At 41.5% G+C, this 16,082-nt stretch overlaps 1 protein-coding gene across 2 annotated transcripts in view; it reads right to left on the reverse strand.

The window, feature by feature from the left end:
• The window catches only part of RAD9A (RAD9 checkpoint clamp component A), a 193,406-nt gene that overhangs the window by 39,122 nt on the left and 138,202 nt on the right, over positions 1–16,082 (reverse strand). For both annotated transcript variants that reach the window (XM_053692355.1, XM_053692356.1), the window contains exons 7-9: positions 2,469–2,578; positions 1,429–1,535; positions 1,058–1,122 (exon numbers count right to left, since the gene is read on the reverse strand). In XM_053692355.1, the coding sequence (XP_053548330.1) occupies positions 1,058–1,122; positions 1,429–1,535; positions 2,469–2,578 (282 nt within the window). The remainder of the gene's footprint in view (positions 1–1,057; positions 1,123–1,428; positions 1,536–2,468; positions 2,579–16,082) is intronic.

Raw genomic sequence — 16,082 nt, forward strand, 5'->3', positions numbered from 1 at the left:
CAGAAAAAAGTTTTTATTTTACTTCTATTATCAAATTTGCATTGTTCTCTGCTAACTGTTTCCCCCAACTGAAGTTACTTCATCTCAACAGTCCTGTGTGGAAACAGCAATCGATTTTAGTTACTGTCTGCTAAAATCATCTTCCTCTTACAAACAGAAATCTTCATCCTTTTCTGTTTCAGAGTAAATAGTACATACCAGCACTATTTTAAAATAACAAACACTTGATAGAAGAATAAAACTACATTTAAACACCAAAAACCTCTTAACCATCTCCGTGGAGATGTTGCCTGTGCAAAGGCAAAGAGAATGACTAGGGTGGGCGGAGCCTAGGAGGGATCATGTGACCAGCTTTGCTGGGACTCTTTGCCATTTCCTGTTGGGGAAGAGAATATCCCACAAGTAAGGATGACGCCGTGGACCGGACACACCGTTGGAGAAATAATTAAATCTGCTAATAGAAGTAAATTGGAAAGTTATATAAAGTTGTATGTTCTACCATGAAATAAAAAATTGGGTTTTATGTGTACACTTGTAATGTAAAATATTAAAATATGTAATGCAAAATTGTTTCTGCAATTTAAATTGTCCAATTCTAAGGACTGCAGACTTCACAAACCTAACCTTGCTACATATCTGTCCATAAAAGGTGATAATGTACTAAAACAATGCAAGGCTAGCTAACAATGACAGTAGCAAGTCTTGCATATTCCAGAAACAAGTCCATATTTTCTCTCCAAATAAGACAAGAAGTTGGGGGAGGTATTTAGCCACTGAAATAAAATAATTGCAGCAAACAAGTTCATTTGAACACTAAAAAGCATGGGAATGCTGAAATGAACCCCTCAAACACACACACATAATTTAAAAATATAACATTATATAATATATTGTTTGATTTGGAACTTTAACTCTGATATTAATTTAGGATTAAACTGGAAAAACTATTTAAAATTGCATGTTTTATCTGAATCTTTAAAGGAACAAATTGGCTTCATATCCCTTTAAAACTGACCACTCAAAATGACTTAACCCCAAGCTCACTTTACAGACTCACCAACCAGAAGAATCAAAATGAATAGTGACAGGTAGACTTGTGGATTCTGCAAAACTTAGAAGACCCTGAAAGAGAAATGGGGTGACAATAATACAGATGAATGTCTAAGAAGGAAGGATAATAAATGTGTAAATAGTGTAGTTGCTAAAAATGGAAGAGCCAAAATTAAGCCGGAAACAGAGAAAATACTGAGGGAAGCGTAATTGAGTTAATAGTGGGTATTGAGTGAGAAGAGTAGCGAGATTAGACTTTGTTGCACAAAAATAATTTTGTGAGAAGCATCAGTGTAGTGAAGTTGTTATGTGGAGGAAGTAGAAAAATCTAAGCCTAGAGAATGTTACTATAAAGAGGGAAAAAAAAGTTGCTCTTACCCTGAACTCACGGAGACAGAAAGTGATCTCGCTATGTTTTTGTAGCTGGTACACAAGGAATTCTTCTCTGCTCAGGGTCAGCTCAGTTAGCATTGCTTTACTGGGGTCTGATGGAAAGATATGTGCTGGATATAAACACTTATGGATGCACAACTCTACTGTTACTACACATTCACTTAAAGGGATACTAAATCCAATGTTTTTCTTCTTCTAATTTACTCCTATTATCATTTTTTCTTCGTTCTCTTGGTATCATTATTTGAAAAAAAAGCAGGAATGAAAGCTTAGGAGCCGGACCATTTTTGGTTCAGCACCCTGGATAGCGCTTGCTGACTGGTGGCTACATTTAGCCACCAATCAAGCAAGCAGTAATCAGGTACTGAACCTAAAATGGGCCAGTTTGTAAGCTTTACATTCATGCTTTTTCAAATAAAAGACACAAAAATAACGAAGAAAATTTGATAATTGGAGTAAATTAGAAAGTTGTTTAAAAATTCCATGCTCTATCCGAATCATAAAAGTAAAAATTTGGGTTTAGTATCCCTTTAATTCTAATGACATAGGATTTGATGTTAAAGGGACACTAAACCCAAAATGTTTCTTTCATGATTCAGATAGAGAATACAATTTTAAACAACATCCTAATTTACTTCTATTATCTAATTTGCTTCATTCTTTAGATATCTTTTGTTGAATAAATATCAATGCACATGAGTGAGCCAATCAGATGAGGCATTTATGTGCAGCCACCAATCAGTAGCTACTGAGCCAATCTATATATGCTTTTCAGCAAAGGATATAAAGAGAATGAAGCAAATTAGATAATCAAAGTAAATTAGAAAGTTGTTTAAAATTGCATACTCTTTCTAAATCATGAAATAAAAAATTTGGGTTTTATGTTCCTTTAAGTAACAGCCATTTATTTATATCATGAGTGTTACCCTCCCCATCTTTTACTATAAGATACTCCAAAAAATCGCAACTTCACATTATACTTATTTCATTCTTCATTTCACCATATCTTTTTCATTTTAACTCACCAATTTCCTCTTCAATGTAATTTCTCAAGGTAACTTTCCCACATGGACTTGCCATAAGGGTCACTTCAGCAAGAGTCAGCGGAAAATGCACAACTGCATCAGACAGGAGTCTAAAGAAAAGCACAATTTCAACAAAAACTCATTAATGAAAAGGTTATTACCACATCCCCATTTACATCACCCAATCCCTTAAAGGGACATGAAATCCATTTTTTTCTTTCATGCTTCAGAGAGAACATGTGATTTTAAACAGCATCCAAATTTACTTATCAAATGTGTTTTATTCTCTTGGTATCCTTTGTTGAACAGCATACCTAGGCAGGTTTAGGAGCTGCTTATTGGCGGCTGCACATATATGCCTCATGTTATTGGCTCACTCATGTGCATTGCTGTTTCTTCAACAAAGGATACCAAACAAATGAAGCAAAACAGAATTTATGTTTACCTGATAAATTTCTTTCTCCTACGGTGTGTCCGGTCCACGGCTTCATCCTTACTTGTGGGATATTCTCTTCCCCTACAGGAAATGGCAAAGAGAGCACACAGCAAGAGCTGTCCATATAGCCCCCCCCCCAGTCATTCGACCGATGGTTAGGAGAAAAAGGAGAAACTATAGGGTGCCGTGGTGACTGTAGTGTACAGAAATACATTTTTTTAAACCTGACTAAAAACCAGGGCGGGCCGTGGACCGGACACACCGTAGGAGAAAGAAATTTATCAGGTAAACATAAATTCTGTTTTCTCCTACATTGGTGTGTCCGGTCCACGGCTTCATCCTTACTTGTGGGAACCAATACCAAAGCTTTAGGACACGGATGAAGGGAGGGAACAAGTCAGGTTACCTAAACGGAAGGTACCACGGCTTGCAAAACCTTTCTCCCAAAAACAGCCTCCGAAGACGCATAAGTATCGAATTTGTAAAATTTGGCAAAAGTATGCAGAGAAGACCAAGTCGCTGCCTTACAGATCTGATCAACAGAAGCCTCATTCTTGAAGGCCCATGTGGAAGCCACAGCTCTAGTAGAGTGAGCTGTAATTCGTTCAGGAGGCTGCCGTCCGGCAGTCTCATAAGCCAATCGGATGATGCTTTTCAGCCAAAAAGCAAGAGAGGTAGCAGTAGCTTTCTGCCCTCTCCTCTTACCAGAATAAACGACAAACAAGGATGATGTCTGTCTGAAATCCTTTGTTGCTTCTAAATAGAATTTTAAAGCACGGACCACATCTAGGTTATGTAACAAACGTTCCTTCTTCGAAACTGGATTCGGACACAGAGAAGGAACAACTATTTCCTGGTTAATATTCCTGTTGGAAACCACCTTTGGAAGAAAACCAGGCTTGGTACGTAGAACTACCTTATCTGTATGGAATACCAGATAAGGAGAAGTACATTGCAAAGCAGATAATTCAGAAACTATTCTAGCAGAAGAAATAGCAACCAAAAACAGAACTTTCCAAGATAGTAACTTAATATCTATGGAATGCATGGGTTCAAACGGAACCCCCTGAAGAACTGAAAGAACTAAATTTAGACTCCAAGGAGGAGTCATAGGTCTGTAGACAGGCTTGATTCTAACTAACGCCTGTACAAACGCCTGTACATCTGGCACGGCTGCCAGACTTTTGTGTAACAAAACAGACAAAGCAGATATCTGTCCTTTTAAAGAACTAGCTGACAAACCTTTATCCAAACCCTCTTGGAGAAAGGAAAGAATCCTAGGAATTTTAATTTTACTCCAAGAGAATCCTTTGGATTCACACCAACGGATATATTTTTGCCATATCTTATGGTAAATTTTCCTAGTTACAGGTTTTCTGGCTTGAACCAGAGTATCTATAACTGAATCTGAAAACCCACGCTTAGATAAAATCAAGCGTTCAATTTCCAAGCAGTCAGTTGCAGAGAGACTAGATTTGGATGTTCGAATGGACCTTGTACTAGAAGATCCTGTCTCAAAGGTAGCTTCCATGGTGGAGCCGATGACATATTCACCAGGTCTGCATACCAGGTCCTGCGTGGCCATGCAGGAGCTATTAGAATCACCGAGGCCTTCTCCTGTTTGATCCTGGCTACAAGCCTGGGAAGGAGAGGGAACGGTGGAAACACATAAGCTAGATTGAACGACCAAGGCGCCACTAAAGCATCCACCAGTGTCGCCCTGGGATCCCTGGATCTGGACCCGTATCGAGGAACCCATAGGTGGGTTAACTGGGCAAAGACCTCCGGGTGGAGTTCCCACTCCCCCGGATGGAAAGTCTGACGACTCAAATAATCCGCCTCCCAGTTGTCTACTCCTGGGATGTGGATTGCAGATAGGTGGCAGGAGTGATCCTCCGCCCATTCGATGATCTTGGATACCTCTCTCATCGCCAAGGAACTCTTTGTCCCCCCCCTGATGATTGATGTACGCTACAGTCGTCATGTTGTCCGACTGAAATCTTATGAATCTGGCCTTCGCTAGATGAGGCCAGGCCAGGAGCGCATTGAATATCGCTCTCAGTTCCAAAATGTTTATCGGGAGAAGAGACTCTTCCCGAGACCATAGACCCTGAGCTTTCAGGGAGTCCCAGACCGCGCCCCAGCCTAAGAGACTGGCGTCGGTTGTGACGATGACCCACTCTGGTCTGCGGAAACTCATTCCCTGAGACAGGTGATCCTGAGTCAACCACCAGCGGAGTGAGTCTCTGGTTACCTGGTCTACTTGAATCTGGGGAGACAAGTCTGCATAATCCCCATTCCACTGTTTGAGCATGCACAGTTGTAATGGTCTTAGATGAATTCGAGCAAAAGGAACCACGTCCATTGCTGCAACCATTATTCCTATTACCTCCATGCACTGAGCTATGGAAGGCTGAGGAATAGATTGAAGAACTCGACAAGCGTTTAGAAGCTTTAGCTTTCTGACCTCTGTCAGAAAAATCTTCATTTCTACAGAATCCATTATTGTTCCCAGAAAAGGAACCCTTGTGGACGGGGACAGGGAACTCTTTCCTACATTCACCTTCCACCCGTGAGACCTGAGAAAGGCTTACACAATGTCTGTATGAGCCCTTGCTTTGGAAAGGGACGACGCTTGAATTAAAATGTCGTCTAGGTAAGGTGCTACAGCAATGCCCCTTGGTCTTAGAACCGCTAGTAGGGACCCTAGCACCTTTGTGAAAATTCTGGGAGCAGTGGCTAAACCGAATGGAAGAGCCACGAACTGGTAATGTTTGTCCAGAAAGGCGAACCTTAGGAACTGATGATGATCTTTGTGGATAGGAATATGTAGGTACGCATCCTTTAAGTCCACGGTAGTCATGTATTGACCCTCCTGGATTGTTGGTAAAATCGTCCGAATTGTTTCCATCTTGAATGATGGAACTCTGAGGAATTTGTTTAGAATTTTTAAATCCAGAATTGGCCTGAAAGTTCCCTCTTTTTTGGGAACTACGAACAGGTTTGAGTAAAAACCCAGTCCTTGTTCCGCTGTTGGAACTGGGTGTATCACTCCCATCTTTAATAGGTCCTCTACGCAATGTAAGAATGCCTGTCTCTTTATCTGGTCTGAAGATAAGCGAGACAAGTGGAACCTTCCCCTTGGAGGAAGTTCCTTGAATTCCAGAAGATACCCCTGAGAGACTATTTCTAGTGCCCAGGGATCCGGAACATCTCTTGCCCAAGCCTGAGCAAAGAGAGAAAGTCTGCCCCCTACTAGATCCGGTCCCGGATCGGGGGCTACCCCTTCATGCTGTCTTGGTAGCAGCCGCAGGCTTCTTGGCCTGTTTACCCTTGTTCCAGCCTTGCATTGGTTTCCATGCTGGTTTAGGCTGGGAATTGTTACCCTCTTGTCTAGAGGCTGCAGAGTTAGGAGACGGTCCGTTCCTGAAATTGCGAAAGGAACGAAAATTAGATTTGTTCTTAGCCTTGAAAGGCCTATCCTGTGGGAGGGCATGGCCCTTTCCCCCAGTGATGTCTGAAATAATCTCCTTTAATTCTGGCCCGAAAAGGGTCTTACCTTTGAAAGGAATATTAAGCAGTTTTGTCTTGGACGACACATCCGCCGACCAAGATTTTAGCCAAAGCGCTCTGCGCGCCACTATTGCAAAACCTGAATTTTTCGCCGCTAATTTAGCCAATTGAAAGGCGGCATCTAAAATAAAGGAATTAGCCAACTTTAGTGCGTGAATTCTGTCCATGACTTCCTCATATGGAGTCTCCTTATGGAGCGAATTTTCTAGTTCCTCGAACCAAAAAGACGCCGCCGTGGTGACAGGAATAATACACGAAATTGGTTGGAGAAGGAAACCTTGCTGAACAAATATCTTTTTAAGCAATCCTTCCAATTTTTTATCCATAGGATCTTTAAAAGCACAACTGTCCTCAATGGGAATAGTTGTGCGCTTGGCCAATGTAGAAACTGCCCCCTCAACCTTAGGAACTGTTTGCCATGTGTATCGCCTGCGCGGGCAAAACTGGTGTTGACACAGAAGGAGAGGATGATGAACTATCCCCACTACCTTCACTTGAAGAATCATCTTGGGCAACCTCATTAAATGTGACAGTACTGTCCTTACTTTGTTTGGACGCCATGGCACAATTTGAACATACATTTAAAGGGGGAACCACCTTGGCCTCCATACACACAGAACATAAGCTATCTGAAGGTATAGACATGTTAGACAGACTTAGGCAGGCTATTAATGCAATAAAACCGTTTTTAAACAAAACCGTTACTGTCTCTTTAAATAATAAAAAGACCACACTTTATTTCTGAATGTTTGAAAAACTATGAAGGAAATATCCGATCTTTACAAAATTTGCACCCTAGTGTCTTAATGCTTTGAAAGTATTGCACACCAAATTTCAAGTCTCTAACCCCTTAAATGAGCAAACCGGAGTTAATTGTTCAATTTACCAGTTTAAACCCACTACAGTCCCTGCCACAGCTTTGCTGCGGCTTTTACCTTCCTTGGGGGTTATTCACCACAGAAATAAGCCTTCTAGAATTCATTTTTATGTCCACAGGACCCTCTCACATGAAGCTGCATGCACTGCTTCCAGAAGTAACTGCGCAACTGAGGCGCGAAAATGAGGCCTCCTCCCTCTGCATACCAGAGTGAAGGGGCCTTCCTGACTAGATTAGGTGTCTAAACAACTGCCAGGCGTAATAAAAACGTTCCCAAAAGTGTTTCATAATCACAAAACACCCCAAAAGTCATATAAATATTATATAAATCAATCGATTTAGCCCACAATAGTGTCAACCAGTATAGAGCCCATTTATAAGCCTTCATTCTGTTATGAGTCTAAGAAAATGGCTTACCGATCCCATAAGGGAAAATGACAGTCTTCTAGCATTACTATGTCTTGTTAGAAAAGAGACTAGTCATACCTGGAGCAGAAAAGTCTGCAAACTGTTCCCCCCAACTGAAGTTCTCTGGTTTCAGTTGGTGGGAACAGCAATGGATTTTAGTTACTGCTGCTAAAATCATACTCCTCTTTTAACAGAACTCTTCATCACTTTCTGTTGTAGAGTAAATAGTACAAACCGGCACTATTTTAAAATAACAAACTCTTGATAGAAGAAATAAAACTACAACTAACACCACATACTCTACCATCCCCGGGGATATGCTACTTGTTCAGAGCGGCAAAGAGAATGACTGGGGGCGGAGCCAGAGGGGGGGCTATATGGACAGCTCTTGCTGTGTGCTCTCTTTGCCATTTCCTGTAGGGGAAGAGAATATCCCACAAGTAAGGATGAAGCCGTGGACCGGACACACCAATGTAGGAGAAATTAGAAGTAAATGGTAAAGTTGTTAAAATTTAAATTATCTGTCTAATGGTTTCATGACCCTTTAAGAGGATAGAAACACCATCATAAGCATATCCTGAACCAGCTACTAAACTCTGTCATAAAACCCTTACATAAATACACCACAATACACCTCCACTTATATAATAAGTGAAAGAGAACATTCACTATCAGTATATATTTCAGTATAAAAGTTTAGTGCCCTTGTAAAAAACATAAGTCAATTTGTTCTCCTACAAACATGAAGGTTCACAAACAGAAAAACATGTATAGATGATAGTGGTAATGCACTAACTAAAGAATACATATATCATGCACAAAATACTTTTTTCAATATTTTTATTTGACAAACTTAATTGTTCAGCAACATGAATGCATGAGGAAAATAAATATGCTTACTAAGGCCGCGTTCGGCAAGCGCCTCCAGCGAGATCAGCGCTCGCTTGGAGCGTTCAGGGAAGGCTTCCAAGCGAGGTGCTGGGCGTTTGCTGAATGCTCAGATGACATCATCTGGGAGTAAGAAGGGCAAGCATCTGAGTGTCTCAGCTCACTATGACCGTGACATATTCCCAGCGCCACATCATCATTTAGGGTATTTAACTGGCGCTGGGTCTCGGTGTTTGCTGAAAGCGGCCTAACAAGCATATTGGAAAAAATTACATGGAATTATTTTACATTACCATAAAACAATCTTGAACTAGACCTGTTGGTTATTTTCTTATCTGTTCTTTCATGATTCATATAGAGCATGGAATTTTAAGCAACTTTCTAATTAACTCCTATTATCAATGTTTCTTCATTCTCTTGGTATCTTTATTTGAAAATGCAGGAATGTAAGGTAAGCAGCCGGCCCATTTTTGATTCAGCACTTGGGTAGAGCTTGCTGATTGGTTTGCAACATTTAGCCACAACTCAGAAAGTGCTACCCAGGTGTTGAACCAAAAATGGGTCGGCTCTTAAGCTTACATTACTGCTTTTTCAAATAAAGATAGCATTAGAACAAAGAAAAATTGATAATAGGAGTAAATTACTTACAATTGCATGCTCTATCTGAATCAGTAAAAAAAAAAATGGGTTTAGTCTCCCTTTAAGGACTAAGTTTAAGCTCCAAGGTGGAGCTGACTGTCAAAAGACAGGCCTGATTCTAGACAGAGCCTGAACAAAAGATTGAATGTCAGGGAGCTCAGTAAGTCTCCTATGCAACAAAACTGATAATGCCGAAATCTGTCCCTTTAAGGAACTAGCGGCAAGACCCTTCTCCAAACCATCTTGAAAAAAGGACAGAATCCCTTCACCTTATGCCAAGGATATCTATGCTTCTCACACCAGGACAAGTCCTCCACACCTTATGGTAGATGCGACGAGTGACTGGCTTCCTTGCCTGAATTAGAGTATCAATTACACCTTCTGAAAAGACTAGGCGTTCAATCTCCACGCAGTCAACCTCAGAGAATCTAGATTTTTATGTTGAAAGGGGCCCTGTGACAGCAGATCCCTGCAAAAGTGTAACTTAAACGGTGGAGAGGATGACATCCCCACCAGATCCACAAACCACATCCTCCGCGGCCACGAAGGAGCAATCAGAATGGCCAGGGGGCCCGCTACTATTTGATGTGTGCCACTACGCAAGGTAGAAGTGGTAACGGTGGAAAAATGTAAGCTGGGCTGAATCCCCAAGGAACCGCTAAGGTCCAGGGATCCCAGCTCTGCCTGGGATCCCTGGACCTCGACCCATATCGAGGTAGCTTGCAATTGAGTCTGGACGCCATGAGATCTATCTCCGGCGCTCCCCATCTGTGACAAATCTCTGCAAACACCTCGGAGTGAAGAGACCATTCCCCCGGATGGAAGGATTGTCTGCTGAGAAAGTCCGCTTTACAGTTGTCCACACCTGGAATGTGAATCGATGAGAGCGAGCAGTCCTGGGACTCCGCCCACTCCAGAATCCGACACACCTCTCTCATCGCGAGGAAGCTCCTCGTACCCCCCTGATGGTTGATGTAAGCTACCGAGGTAATGTTGTCGGTCTGGAATCTGATGAAACTGACCGACTCAAGAGAAGGCCATGCCTTCAGAGCATTGTAAATTGCTCGTAGTTCTAGGATGTTGATCGGAAGGAGAGACTCCTCCCTGGACCACTTCCTTGTGCCATCCTGGCACCCCAAACAGCTCCCCATCCTGTCAGACTGGCGTCCATGGTCTGAATCTCCCAGGACGGTCGCAAGAAGGATGTCCCCATGGACAGTTGCTCCTGACAAATCCACCAAGAGAGGGAGTTCCGAGTCCGAGCAACCATGGATATCAGCTGTGATAGATCTGAATGATCGCTGTTCCACTGTCTCAACATGCACAATTGAAGAGGTCTGAGATGGTACCTGGCGAATAGGATGATATCTATGCTTCACACCAGGACATACTTGAAAACAAGAGAAATCTCAATGTATCCTTCCTGGTAAAATATTTTATAAATAAATAAATGAGACCTATCACCTCCATACATTGAGCCACCGACGGGCTTGTGGAGGACTGAAGGGCAAGACAGGTGGACGCAAGCTTCCTGCGCCGCCAATCTGTGAGAAATATCTTCCTGGTCATAGAGTCTATTATCGTGCCCAGGAACTCCACCCTGTTGCTGGGAACCAGGGAACTCTTTCCTGAGTTGATCTTCCAACCGTGAGATTGAAGCAGAAGAAGAAGAGCCCTCAAATGATCCTCTGCAAGGCCGAGCGACGGTGCCTGAACTAGGATGTCGTCCTGGTAAGGCGCCACCGCAATTCCCCTGGATCTAAGCATTGCAAGCAGCACCCCCAGAACCTTCGTGAAGACTCTCTGGGCCGTCGCCAGACCAAAAGGAAGGGCCACAAACTGGAAGTGTTAGTCCAGAAACGCAAATCTTAGGAACCTGAAGTGGTCTCTGTGAATTGGCACATGAAGGTAAGCGTTCTTCAAGTCATGAACTGTCCCTTTTGAAATAGGGGCAGAATAGATCTGATTGTTTCCATTTTGAACGATGGAACACTCAGAAACTTGTTTAAACAATTTAGGTCCAGAATCGGCGGAAAGTGCCATCCTTCTTTGGAACCACAAAAAGGTTGGAATAGTACCCTAGACCCCTTTCTGCTAGGGGTACTGGTACGATAACTGTGGTTATCTATTAATTTAAAATATCTTTACTTTCTACTAAATATAATATACTAAATCTCTATGGTGAAACCACTAAAACCAACACAGATAAATTGTGAAATAAACTCTATGAGAGGGCCTCCATTATTTGCCAAACAGTTTATTTAGGAATCAATATATGTTAATAATAAGATAAATATTTACAGGTATATATATATATAAATCTATTTTACAGATACAGTCCACATTTTAAGATACAGGGCAACTTTACTACACACTAACCCCAATTTGTTCAATACTGCTAAAATAATCATAGGAATGTACTTAGCCATATTTCTTCAGAGTTTCAGCCATCTTTACAGCATGCCCAGGATAAAAAGAGAGACAGAAGCTCTGGTGTTACAGTATTTTATACCCCAATTCAAAAGGGAGTGACATCAAATGTCACTCAAAAAGACCATTGGGTGTGTCTTTCTAGACAGACACTAGACAAAAGAACTACTTGAATAAACCAGCTATGTGAATTGCCAGTTATAAAATCTGTGAGCTATATTCCAATATTCCTGTGATAAAAATGTCACCACATTCCCTCACTTTTTCTTCTCCATATGCCATTTAGTTTTGCAGGAATCAAATGAATGTTGATTTATTCTAAATTTAACTGCAGTAAATGTAGATTTGGTGTTTTATAGCAAAGTTTTTGTATGTAGTACTTTATTTAAAAAGCGCAAATAGTGGTTGGTTTCAGAAGGCCTGTTGTATGTTTCTCAAGAAAAGCATGGCTTTAAAAAACCTGTATTTCTGGTCTGTATAAATTTGCATTTGCATAGAGTGAAGCACATAATGGTTGGTTTCAGCAGGCCTGTTGTTTTGTAGCCTGCTAAATCTTAAATAACCCCCACAGTGTTATCTATATGGCCCATGTGGACTTTCTGTCTCTTTGTGTTGAAAAGAGATTTAAAAAAAAAAGCATGTGATAAGAGGCAACCCTAAAATGCTTAGAAATTATCATATGAGCCTACCTATGTTTGGCTTAAACTTAGAATACCAAGAGAAAAAAAGCAAGTTTGATGATGGAAGTAAATTGGGAAGTTGATTATACTAGACTGTCCCTTTAACTCTTGTATTTTTCTTGTTTTTGGAAACTGGATACTTTTATTGTTGAGACAGTTTTCTATCAGTTTTCTAATGAATTTTAGAGACATGTGTTGTGTTGGTCCCATCTAAATGTTTTTACAAACAAAAGCTTTACAGTACTATTTAATAGCTGCCACAGTAAGGTTAAAGTGATTGAATATAATGTCCATGTTTATAAAGATTGTAATATTCTTGCACATTTTTTTTATTTTTATTGAGGTAACACAAGTTTACAGGAAAACAGTAACACATTCTTATGAATCAGCAAGTCACAAAACACTAATAATTTTGACAATCATCACTATAAGGAGGATTAAACACAGAAGAGCCAACAAGGTAGCTATCCTCAAGCCTTAGTCCTCTGTACCTCATTTTAAATTTAATTGCGAGTAGGTTCCATTGTGTCTACATTGCCTTCCCGGTCCTCGAAAAGGACCTATTTGCTAACATTCAGTGGTAGACACAGATTGTTTTTTTAACATCTAGAATTATTATTATTTTGTCAAACAAAATTTAGATATTAGTTCACAAAGACAAGTTCAAGGCAATAGTGCACACACGGTATTCCATTTATGACATGTTTCACATACAAACTATCTAGAGAAATCACTGTTCACTGCTGATATATACATAATGACTTTAAGTATAAGTTGATGTTTTTATAGAACCCAAAGAGCAAATTTAAGACTCTTTGGGCAGGGCAGAGGCTGCATAACTCTGCCAAAAAGTAGATACCAGTAGTATCTGATATGGGCTATTCCAGGTGGTATTTCATGTTTACATACTATCAGGGATTAGAGGGTTGAATTAGTACACTACTTGAGCTCAGCCTGTATCCTATGTGGGCTTATGGGGTCAGGCATGTATGACTCTTTGCTTTATGTAGATAGTAGGGGATATCTCCAGCTAATCATATCGTAATCAATAGCGGGGCCTTCTATACCAGGTTACAATCGTAGCCAGCAGAGAGCCAGCCCTATATGGGTGAATGCATAGATACCCCATCCTAGTTGCGTGTGTAGTCAGATTAAATATACATTCCATATCATAAGCGCTGAATAAGTATAAGGCAGTGCGGTCAGAGTAACCACCAGCGTATTTATGTAGGTTAGTGGACCAAGCGCTCCGTGACAGACAAAACCGCTCATAAGCATAATCCCAGTAAAACTCACTACACGCTGGAACTCCCCCCTGACCCCAATGACAGCAGTAATGGATTCAGAAGAGCTAAATCATGCAGACCATATAGTATGGACATGGGAGCGCTCAGCCACATAGCATGTTTAGTTCATTGTTAACAATATTATATATCTTAAAAGGTGGTATCAAGCAAGTAGTGCAAATATTAGTACAAATCTAAGTCACACAAGCAAGAGATACTGGTTGCAAGTCACATAATAACAGGTGAAAGAAAAGGAGAAGAAAGGTAATACTTAGTAAGGTAACATCGCCAACAGAGCAACTAGGGGACAAGGGCTGTATAAAGGGGAGACCAGCAGGATGTCTAATGAAGTACTCATCCCACACCAATCGGGCAGAGTGATAATGTCCCACAGATGGACCCCCAGCGCAATGCTAGTCCCCAATCATGGTGGTGATCATCAGACTGGAGAGGGTGACCTGGTGCCGCAAAGTGATATTGTTCCAGTGGGGTCACACGTAGATCTAATTGCGCCAAACTGGGGTAAGGTGATTGTTAGTTCTTGTAGAGCGCTCAGTTTTATGGACACCTTACCCTGCAGTCCCATTAAGGGTAGCACTCGGGCCGGAAGTTTAGCCGCTTCTCTGCAGGGGACTACCGGCCAGTCGCTATGAACTAGGAGTGAATCAGCCATCCAGCTCACCGCTGCTTGCAGAGCAACAGGAAATCTCTCCAGCCGGTCAGCCCCACATGGCATGCCTCGGCCGATCCGATCAGCTCCAATCTCGGGTCAGTGACCCCAGGTACAAGCATGTTCTTCTCTGGCACCTCTTTCGACCGATGGATGTGCTCATATCCCCCAACTGGGGACTCTAACAATTGCGCAGTTTGCTCTGCTTTATCCAGATGCACTCAGTTGCCGGACACTGTGGAAGGTGTCGGGCTTGCTGCCTCCGTAGTGGGCTCTTCCGAGGGCCTTCTCCTCTGTATATGTAAGTCCAGTCTGTCAAATCTATCACAAATCTGCTGCTCATAATCCATCAAGAGGGAATATAGAGCACTGCATAGGTTCCCACTCACTGAAATAGCCATGGTGACCTGAATTACCCCCGTTCACAGGGGGGGGTGAGCTGGTGGGTGTTGTAGGCCGCACACTGTTCAATCTACCGTCTCCCACAGGTCCTGAAAGTCCCAAGCAACAAAATTTTCATATGTGCCTGCTCTGCCTGTGATTAGACAGTCAAATACAATTTCACAAGTGGAGATTTCTGCCAGGATCATAAATTATTTACCCAAAGCTGCTTATTTTTTGACAGAGCTCCTTCACTGTGCTTCCAGTCGGCACGGCGGTTAGCTCCGCCCCCTTGCACATTTTTATTTATTTCTTTTTACAAAGGATTCATTTATGTGAATGTGTTACACCTAGAGCTGTAGCTTGCCCTATACATAAATTTCATTCTGAATTGTATGGGAAATTGTGTAGAATTTAAAGTTAAGAAATTACAGTTTAATTTTGGGAATATGCTAAGCCATAAGCAGTTTAAAGCATATTTTGTTTTTCCCTCCTTCTTCTTCCATTTCTTTGTTCAGATTTTTAATTAAGTTTGTATGGAATACAAAAAGGTGAAAATTAGCATCTCAATGGTATCTTGTACATCCTGTGTTAACATTTAAAAAAAAAACAAAAAAAAAAAAACAGAATTTATGTTTACCTGATAAATTACTTTCTCCAACGGTGTGTCCGGTCCACGGCGTCATCCTTACTTGTGGGATATTCTCTTCCCCAACAGGAAATGGCAAAGAGCCCAGCAAAGCTGGTCACATGATCCCTCCTAGGCTCCGCCTTCCCCAGTCATTCGACCGACGTAAAGGAGGAATATTTGCATAGGAGAAATCATATGATACCGTGGTGACTGTAGTTAAAGAAAATAAATCATCAGACCTGATTAAAAAACCAGGGCGGGCCGTGGACCGGACACACCGTTGGAGAAAGTAATTTATCAGGTAAACATAAATTCTGTTTTCTCCAACATAGGTGTGTCCGGTCCACTGCGTCATCCTTACTTGTGGGAACCAATACCAAAGCTTTAGGACACGGATGATGGGAGGGAGCAAATCAGGTCACCTAGATGGAAGGCACCACGGTTTGCAAAACCTTTCTCCCAAAAATAGCCTCAGAAGAAGCAAAAGTATCAAATTTGTAAAATTTGGTAAAAGTGTGCAGTGAAGACCAAGTCGCTGCCTTACATATCTGATCAACAGAAGCCTCGTTCTTAAAGGCCCATGTGGAAGCCACGGCCCTAGTGGAATGAGCTGTGATTCTTTCAGGAGGCTGCCGTCCGGCAGTCTCATAAGCCAATCTTATGATGCTTTTAAGCCAAAAAGATAGAGAGGTAGAAGTTGCTTTTTGACCTCTCC

This window comes from Bombina bombina, chromosome 9, assembly GCF_027579735.1.
Source record: "Bombina bombina isolate aBomBom1 chromosome 9, aBomBom1.pri, whole genome shotgun sequence".
In the NCBI taxonomy this organism is placed as follows: domain Eukaryota; kingdom Metazoa; phylum Chordata; class Amphibia; order Anura; family Bombinatoridae; genus Bombina; species Bombina bombina.